Source organism: Babylonia areolata, chromosome 1, assembly GCF_041734735.1.
Source record: "Babylonia areolata isolate BAREFJ2019XMU chromosome 1, ASM4173473v1, whole genome shotgun sequence".
NCBI classification, from domain to species: domain Eukaryota; kingdom Metazoa; phylum Mollusca; class Gastropoda; order Neogastropoda; family Buccinidae; genus Babylonia; species Babylonia areolata.
The window spans coordinates 1,289,017-1,299,016 of NC_134876.1; the positions used below are offsets into that span (position 1 = coordinate 1,289,017).

At 46.3% G+C, this 10,000-nt stretch overlaps 1 protein-coding gene across 2 annotated transcripts in view; it reads left to right on the plus strand.

Moving 5' to 3' along the window:
- Positions 1-10,000, plus strand: part of LOC143295198 (A disintegrin and metalloproteinase with thrombospondin motifs 2-like) — a 60,099-nt gene that overhangs the window by 5,662 nt on the left and 44,437 nt on the right. For both annotated transcript variants that reach the window (XR_013057001.1, XM_076606806.1), the window contains exon 3: positions 9,409-9,773. Coding sequence is in view for 1 of the 2 variants with exons in the window: in XM_076606806.1 (XP_076462921.1) it covers positions 9,409-9,773 (365 nt within the window). In the remaining variant the exon portion in view is untranslated. The remainder of the gene's footprint in view (positions 1-9,408; positions 9,774-10,000) is intronic.

The following is a 10,000-nucleotide window of genomic DNA, read 5'->3' on the forward strand; positions in this document are numbered from 1 at the left end:
TGTGTGTGTGTGTGTGTCTGTTTGCCTGTGTGTGTGTGTGTGTGTGTGCGTCTGCCTGTATGTCTGTCTGTCTCTGTGTTTGTGTGTCTGTGTTATTGCGGAATGCATTACTTCACATAGTAATTATTTCATGTAAGAGGAATCGTTGATTTAACAAAACAAACTGAAGATCAAAATGTAAAAACCAAAGAAAAACCAAAATTCTTCAAACCGTTCCCAGTCAGACTGTAAATGACAAACACTGATGTAAGTAAAACCAAGGTTGTTCAGTTCTGAGGGGGTTGATACTGCACTTCGAAGAAACGACACGGAAACTGGCAGCAGTGTGTAAACTACCCCCATGTTGTGTTTTACCCCCCGGCGGCTCATTCTGGGGCCGCGCTACACCACCGCCCCCCTCCTCCCCCACCCCCGCCCTCCCACCCACCTACTGAGCCTGAAATGACCCTATAATTTTTGTACTAGTTTAATCCAGCTGTTGATAAAGGAAAATAGGTCGTTCTGATCTAGTCTCTTTTTTCTTCACATTTTAAAAATTCCATTTTGATAGGTTGACATTTTACAACAACATCTTAATGCACATTTATAAAGAAAAAACTAACAGAAAAAAACCAAAATAAATAGACTGACAGAAACAGCCAAGCAGCTGGATTATACATAGGGTGGTTATCATCGTGGAGTATTATCATTCATTTCTTAAGATCTTACACAAACTGTCAAGGAATACAAACTGTCAAGTATCGTAGAGTATGTGCACAGTTAGTGAATATCGTAATCATTTCTTACGAATGTCAATAAAAAGAAAATAAATATGGGTGGTTAATTTTCGTTAGTCATGAACAGGTTACTAATCATTTCTGATCAACAATTTGTAAGGCAGCCATCTGGCAGAGAAAGTGGCACAGTTGAGGTTAATATCTGCATTATATTCTTCAATTCTTTATCGAGTTTTTAATTTGTTAAAAACAACAACAACTGGTATGTGTGGAAAGCTGTCCTCAATTTTACATAAATATAAGTAATACTTTGCAAACAATATTATAAAAGACAAAACAGCATCAGTTGTCATTGTCACATCGTATCCAAATAACACAAGTGATTCTGTTAACTTTAAATTTCCAGCGCTTCCACATGTCTCTTTTGTCCGTCAGTTCTGATCTAGTCTGACCTGCCCCCTCACCCCTTCTCTCCACTGAGTACCAGTTTACACAAACACCGGGGGCGCCAAGTTGGAGGGGTTCTCTTCTCTTTTCTTCTTCTTCGTTCGTGGGCTGCAACTCCCACGTTCACTCCTATGTACACGAGTGGGCTTTTACTGACGTTTAAGACCGTTTTTACCCTGCCATGTAGGCAGCCATTCTCCGTTTTCGGGCCGGGGGTGCGCATGCTGGGTATGTTCTTCTTTCCATAATCCACCGACGCTGACATGGATTGCATACACATCTCCCTGGGGAGAGCAGCCCGAATTTCACACAGAGAAATCTGTTGTGATAAAAAAACAAAACAAAAAAACAACAAAACAAATACAAATTTTAAGATCTTCAACGTGCGAAGGGGATTTATGCAGTAGCAGGTCTGCACATATGTTGACCTGGGAGATCGGAAAAATCTCCAGCCTTACCCACCAGGCGCCGTTACTGAGATTCGAACCTGGGATCCTCAAATTGAAAGTCCAACGTTTTAACCACTCGGCTATTGCGCCTGTCGGAGGGATGGCCTGCATTGAGTCCAAGCGGGCCAGATTGACTCCCGGGGTTTCTTTCAAGCAAGTCTAGAACTGATAACCCTGTCTGTTAAGAGGGAAGGTGCAGGCTGTGGGATAACACACACTGAACCAGGAGGGGTCGTTTCTGATTGAGGCTGAAGTTTATCCTCGCGGATCATTCGACTCTAGTCTTCATAACCACCGGGCTTCATTAATCAAGGATAGACAGATTTTTACCTCGGGGTAAAAAAACCCCATCCAAACAAACAAACAAACAAAAAACCCCAGCAACACAAATCAACGGGAGTGCTGACGAACAGACTTCAGCACCGGGGAATGGCGAGCGCTCCCAGTGCGTAATGCACTTGCTGAAAGACCTGCGGAATGGTGCCAGTGACTGTGTATATCATACTGCACTGGTTGGTACAGCTACACCGTTCGGGGGGTGGGGGTGGGGGGGAGGGGTTCGCGGGAAGGAGGGGGGGGGGCGAGAGGATGTTTGGGAGCCGGTAGGGGGTTAGCGATAGTGACTAACAAAGCACTGTCTGAACCTGACCTGGGGCTCTGCCAGGGGTGGGGGTAGTGACAGGTAAACGCTTCAAGTGTGGAATTCAACAAAATATTGGCGGGCAAAAAAAAAAAAAAGACCCGAGGTGCGATGGTCACATGGTCAGAGTGCTGGACTCTCTCCAACCCCCTCCCCCCCCTCCTACCCACCTCCACCTCTCCCCCAGTCCCAACCCTCCCGACCCCCCAATCGTGTGTATATACACACGCAGAACATCAACTTAATAATACGCACATTAAAGATCCTGTGATTCATGTCAGCGTTCGATGGGTCATGGAAACAAGATGCACTCTGAAAATGCGGAGCGTGGCTGCCTACTCGACTGGGTAAATAAACAAAACGGTCATACACGTAAAATGGTACGTGTCTGTATGACGGAGTGCGTGTGAGTGTGTGTGTGTGTGTGTGTGTGTGTGTGTGTGTGTGTGTGTGTGTGTGTGTGTGTGTGTGTGTGTGTGTGTGTGTGTGTGTGTGTGTGTGTGTGTGTGTGTCTGTGAGTGCGCGCGCGCGCCCGCGTGACCATTGTAAAACCTGACTGAATGCCATCGGAAACGAATGATGAGCGTCCAGTGGCAGCTCTCAGGTAGGCAGTCTGTTGTGCAAGTGACCCGGTGTTTGAAAACCGCTTAGAGCTTGGTCTCTGACCGAGGACTGTCAGCGCTGAGCCATAAACATCATCATCATCATCATCATCAAGCTGTTTTGAGCTTGGGTCTCGCTTCAGTCTAGGCGTCTGTTGTTCGGGTCCCGGAGAAACACTGAAACGCAGAAAACCTGGGTTTTCAGGACTGTGGGATGGGGCTGAAATGACGCAGACGTTGTGCGTAGAGCCAGTCAGACAGGACAGTGAATGGAAACTGTTGTATCTGGCTGATTGCCAGGACTAACGGTTGAATGGCAGCCGTGGTGGCTCAGTGAAAGGGTTGTGTGGGGTCAGGGTCAAGGTCAGTGCGCATTGACTTCATTCCGGTGTCAGTAGCGGCCCATTCCTACACCCGTTCAGTTTTACACCAGGGTCAAATTTGGCCTGTTCCAGATTAGCGCCGTGGCCTCAGTAGACCTGGAATGACCCCAGAGGGTAAACTTCAGCTGTTGAGAACCGACCCCTCCTCTAGTTGGATTTTACCCCCGTCCCTACCCTACTCCTTCATCATGGAAATTGGGGTCATTCCAGGCTAGTATCTTAAAATGACCCCCAGGAGTAAATTTGGCCCTGTTAGTAGAAGCAAGACAGGCTGTCAAAGCAGAACTATCCCACGTTTTGCTTCCGTTACGGTTTGAAGGAGAGGAAGCTGGGTGGTCAGTATAAAAGGCTTGCCCAGAACGACCCACTTTCCTTTTTTTCAATAGCTCGATTTCAACTCGCGGAAAGGCTTAGGTGGATATTAAATTTTTTCGCCTAGGAAGATCGATCTTGACCAGCTACAAAAGACCCTGTGGGTCATTCATTCGAAGCTAGACCAGAATGATCGTGGGATAAGACCAAGCTGGGGAAAGTTTGAGGCTGTTGCACCCGTGTGGTGGTCAGTGACAGCTGGTGCTGCTTCTCCGGTGCACAGTCATTGACAATGCATAATGCGGTCACTGACTTTAAATTCCACAGCACAATGAATGGCAGATACAGCGATTGGAATGGGAATAGCGACAATGTATAACCAAGGGCTAAAAAGAATGATTGGAATCGGGACATGGACACTGTATAGCAAATGGCTAAAACAGTGTTTGGATTGGGACAGGGACAGTGTATAATCAATGGCTGAAACAGCGTTTGGATTGGGGACAGGGACAGTGTATAATCAATGGCTGAAACAGCGTTTGGATTGGGGACAGGGACAGTGTATAATCAATGGCTGAAACAGCGTTTGGATTGGGGACAGGGACAATGTATAATCAATGGCTAAAACAACGTTTGGATTGGGGCAGGGACAGTGTATAATCAATGGCTGAAACAGCGTTTGGATCAGCTGAGGACAGGGACAGTGTATAATCAATGGCTGAAACAGCGTTTGGATTGGGGCAGGGACAGTGTATAATCAGTGGCTGAAACAGCGTTTGGATTGGGGACAGGGACAGTGTATAATCAATGGCTGACACAGCGTTTGGATTGGGGACAGGGACAGTGTATAATCAATGGCTAAAACAGCGTTTGGATTGGGGACAGGGACAGTGTATAATCAATGGCTAAAACAGCGTTTGGATTGGGGACAGGGACAGTGTATAATCAATGGCTAAAACAGCGTTTGGATCAGCTGAGGACAGGGACAGTGTATAAATCAATAGGTCAAATGTTGTATGGAGTGGGGACAGAAACGACTGGAACGGGGACACCGAGGGACAATGTATAATCAGCAATGGCGAAAACTGCATTTGGAATAGGGACAGGGACAATGTAAAAACCAATGGCTAAAACTTCTGTATAACCAGTGTTTAAATAATAAGCTGTGAGAAGGGGTCACCGACATCAATGGAAATTAGCGTCTGGGGAGTGGAACAGTGTTGGCAAGAGGTATTTTTCTTCTTTAGAAAGTCAGTCTGACTGCGGTCTTTTTTTTTTCTTCTTTTTTTTCAAAGTTAAATGTCACTACGGTCTTTTTTTTTCTTTAAGTGAAATTTCACTACAGTCTTTTTGTATATATCTCACGACGGTGTTTTTATAAAAGTGAAATTTCACTACAGTCTTTTTAAAAGTGAAATTTCACTACAGTCTTTTTAAAAGTGAAATTTCACTACCGTCTTTTTGTATATATCTCACGACGGTGTTTTTATAAAAGTGAAATCCCACGCAGTCTTTGTATATAAATCTCACTACGGTCTTTTTATAAAGTGAAATCTCACTGCGGTCTTTTTTATAAAGCGAAATATCACTACGGTCTTCTCAATTATTTATTTATTTTTGGGTTTAACCATAACCTTGCCTGCCCCGAATCCACCACGGAAGGGAAGGGTAGGTGTACAGAGGATTCCAGCAGTTCCAGTGAGTGAGGCGGATGTGTAGTCTGGAGAAAGGAGTGGCCGTGGCAGAGTGGGCTTGGCTGATGGGTTTCTGATCCAGTGAACACCAGCGATCATAGGGTTCGAGTCCCCTTTTCAACATGGTGCTGTGTCATTGGTTGAGGCACTTCACTCCCAGTTTGTGTGCATGGGTATACTGCCCCCTTTTCAACATGGTGCTGTGTCATTGGTTAAGGCACTTCACTCCCAGTTTGTGTGCATGGGTATACTGCCCCCTTTTCAGCATGGTTCTGTGTCATTGGTTGAGGCACTTCACTCCCAGTTTGTCTGCATGGGTATACTGCCCCCTTTTCAACATGGTGCTGTGTCATTGGTTAAGGCACTTCACTCCCAGTTTGTGTGCATGGGTATACCTGCCTGGCCTCGCCTTACTTTTGCCGAACCGTCGGAAGAACAGACGGACAAGCATTTGCTGCCACAGTGGCCTTAAAATACTATGGGACCTTCAGTTTCTTTAGTCTCACCAATAGCAGCTGCAGTTCAACTTCCGCAGCGAACTTCTGCACCATTGTGACTGACTTCCCCCACCCATCCCCTTACTGTGAGGTTATTGGCTGCTGAGAAACTATGAGAGAGAGGAGAGAGAATGAATGAATGAATAAATGAATGAATGAATCTTTATTTTCCAGTGGTGAAGATATTAGCACTTTGGCCGACTTACACATCTGCCGTTGTTCTAAGAGACACATAAGCATATACACATATAAAAGTTGCTGTACTCAGTGCATGTATAATGTACAAGGATAAAGCAGCGTCAAACTGAGAGACAACATCACTCACATCTTTACGAAACGGAAGTGAGTCACACACTACACGACACACACACACACACACACACACACACACACACACACACACACAAGGTAAAAACAACAAAAACAGCAATAAAAACAACAAAACCCTAGCATGAATGCTACAAATGAGAGAGAGAGAGAGAGAGGAGGGGGGAGGGGGGAATAGGAAGGTTCCCACTGACCCGCACACAAAACATGTCTACATCTCAGTATACGTATTTCCCATGTCAGTGGGCTCCACCATGGTGGTTGTGTTGACAGCAGGAATGCCAGTCACTCCCTCTGCCCTGACCCTGACTTCAGATGAGATCGTTAGGAGCGGAGTGAGATGGAGATCTTTAGGAGCGGAGTGAGATGGAGATCTTTAGGAGCGGAGTGAGATGGAGATCTTTAGGAGCGGTGTGAGGCAGAGATCTTTAGGAGCGGAGTGAGACAGAGATCTTTAGGAGCGGAGTGAGATGGAGATCTTTAGGAGCGGAGTGAGATGGAGATCTTTAGGAGCAGAGTGAGATGGAGATCTTTAGGAGCGGAGTGAGACAGAGATCTTTAGGAGCGGAGTGAGACAGAGATCTTTAGGAGCGGAGTGAGATGGAGATCTTTAGGAGCGGAGTGAGATGGAGATCTTTAGGAGCGGAGTGAGATGGAGATCTTTAGGAGCGGAGTGAGATGGAGATCTTCAGGAGCGGAGTGAGATGGAGATCTTTAGGAGCGGAGTGAGATGGAGATCTTTAGGAGCGGAGTCAGATGGAGATCTTTAGGAGCGGAGTGAGATGGAGATCTTTAGGAGCGGAGTGAGGCAGAGATCTTTAGGAGCGGAGTGAGATGGAGATCTTTAGGAGCGGAGTGAGATGGAGATCTTTAGGAGCGGAGTGAGATGGAGATCTTTAGGAGCGGAGTGAGATGGAGATCTTTAGGAGCGGAGTGAGATGGAGATCTTTAGGAGCGGTGTGAGATGGAGATCTTAAGGAGCGGAGTGAGATGGAGATCTTTAGGAGCGGAGTGAGATGGAGATCTTTAGGAGCGGAGTGGGGCAGAGATCTTTAGGAGCGGAGTGAGATGGAGATCTTTAGGAGCGGAGTCAGATGGAGATCTTTAGGAGCGGAGTGAGATGGAGATCTTCAGGAGCGGAGTTAGATGCAGATCTTCAGGAGCGGAGTAGAAATGTTTCTCTCGACGAGTTCAGGCTACTGCAGGGCGAGGGAGGGGAGAGAGGGGAAGGGAGAAGGGTGAGAACGAGCTGCAGACAAAGGTGATGACCAGAAGGAAGAACACACACAGTGGTTTCCTGGCTGGAACCTTGTACAGGGACAGACTGAGTGTGTGTTGTATGACAAAGAATTGTGTCTTTCGTTCGCAATGAGGACCAGTTAACTGCTCTTTGGCTGCTTTCCTTGGTGGTTTGGATTCTTCGACTGAGTTTTGGTTGGGAAAATAAGATCTTGATTCTGCACACACACACACACACACACACACACACACACACACACACAACATATGCACCACAACACACACACACACACACACACACACACACACACACACACACACACACACACACACACACAACATATGCACCACAACACACACACACACACACACACACACACACACACACACACACACACACACACACACACAAGTCATGTGCAGTACGCGCGCCAAGTAGGCACGCAGGAACACACACACATGCCTGCTCAAGCACGCGATCACACATACATATACTCACATGCACAGGCATAGACACACCGATACACAAACTGAGACACACACACACACACACACACACACACACCATATGCACTACAACACACACATATATAAGGATGTATGAAGAGTGGGAGGGGAAGAGTGGAGGGGGGGGGGGAGTGAGTGGGGGTTGGAAGGGTTTTGAGAAAGAGTGGTCAGGAATGATTCACGTAATTTGTCCTATTTTCTGTCCTGTAAAGCGCCCTGAGAAAGGGTGCTATATAGATGCACATTATATATATATATATATATATATATATATATATATATATATATATATATATATATATATATATGTATGTATATAATATATGTATATATTATATCAAATGTGTTGTTTTTTGGTTGTTGTTTTTGTGTGTGTGTGTGTGTGTGTGTGTGTGTGTGTGTGTGTGTGTGTGTGTGCCCAGCTAATATGTTTTGCTGTTAAAATACAACAGCAGCTGAGGTTTAGAAAAAAAAAAAGTTGACCGAGGTTTTCATCAGGAGGGTGTGAGGTTTTCATCAGGAGGGTGTGAGGTTTTCATCAGGAGGGTGTGAGGGTGTGAGGTTTTCATCAGGAGGGTGTGAGGTTTTCGTAAACACAACCCCCCCTGTGAAACCTCTCATATTTCTGGAGTTTTTGTGGTTAAGAAAAAGGGGGGGGGGGGGGGAGAAGAAAAAAAATCCAAAAAGAGAGAGAAAGAATGTAGCACAACGCGGTTGCCAATAGGAATTGAAGGACCTTTGTTATGTCTTCAGCAGCTGCTGTCATACTCTGTGATGTCTTTACTTGATGTCAGTTCCTTGTGGAGGCCCCCTCTCCCCCCCCCCCCCTCTCTCTATTCCTGTCACTCACTCTATCTCCCTCCCTCCTCTCTCTCTCTCTCTCTCTTCCCTGTCTCTCTTTCTGTCTATCTGTTTCCCCCTCGACCCCCTGCCCGTCCCTCTCTCATGTGTGTGTGTGTGTGTGTGTGTGTGTGTGTGTGTGTGTGTGTGTGTGTGTGATCCTATGAAATAAAATGATTTGTCTTGTCTTGCCTCTCTCTCTCTCTCTCTCTCTCTCTCTATATATATATATATATATATATATATATATATATATATATATACATACATACATACATATCTGTTTCTAAAACGATGTAGAAAAAGTTATTGAGCCTTTAACTGAACCGGTTAGCCTGGAAGTGAAACAACTCTGTTAGATGTCCCGACAGTGACATACATAATAATTACAGGTGGTTGCAGACATCTTAAGTTAAGGTATTAGTTTTCACATTAAGAAAAAAACTGGCAAAATTCTGTAGAAAAATCCACTTCGATAGAAAAAAAACAAATATGAAATGCAGGCAGAAAGATAGATAGATAAATAAATAAATAAATAAAGGGTGGCGCCCTCAGTGTAGCGACGCGGCTCCCTCCCTGGGGAGAGCAGCCCGAATTTCACATGAAGAAATCTGTTGTGACAACAACAAAAAGAAAAAAAACAAAACTATTCAATGCAATACAACACAACACAAAGTAAATAAATGTAGGAGACAGCTACTGAGACTTTTAATTTTAACTTCACCCCCTGTCTCTCTCAACTTATGTCGTCACAGCAGCAGCAGCGGAACTGCCCATCCAGACGTCATGCGAAGTGGACCGCGCGGAAGTCGTGTACCCCAGCATCGTCACGGCCAGGAAATCGGGTGCCTGGAGCAAAGGCACCACCCGGAAGCCGCCGCCCACGTTGGAGGTCCAGCTGAGCTGGAGGGGCCGCCAGAGACTGCTGACCTTGTTCCAGAACGACGTGGCTGCAGGAGGGATGGTGATGGTGTACGAGGAGGGGGAGGGGGAGGGGCGGCGTGGAGTCCCTGACAACGACACGGTGGTGGTGGAGACTGGGGGGGAGAGCTGCTACTACGAGGGCTACCTGAAGGGGGAGGGTGCGTCTTACGCTGCTGTGTCGGCGTGTGATGGTCTGGTAAGTGTGTGTATTTGGTTGGTTGGCTGTCTGCTGTGTCGGCGTGTGATGGTCTGGTAAGTGTGTGTATTGGGTTGGTTGGCTGTCTGCTGTGTGCTGTGTCGGCGTGTGATGGTCTGGTAAGTGTGTGTATTGGGTTGGTTGGTTGTCTGCTGTGTCGGCGTGTGATGGTCTGGTAAGTGTGTGTATTGGGTTGGTTGGCTGTCTGCTGTGTCGGCGTGTGATGG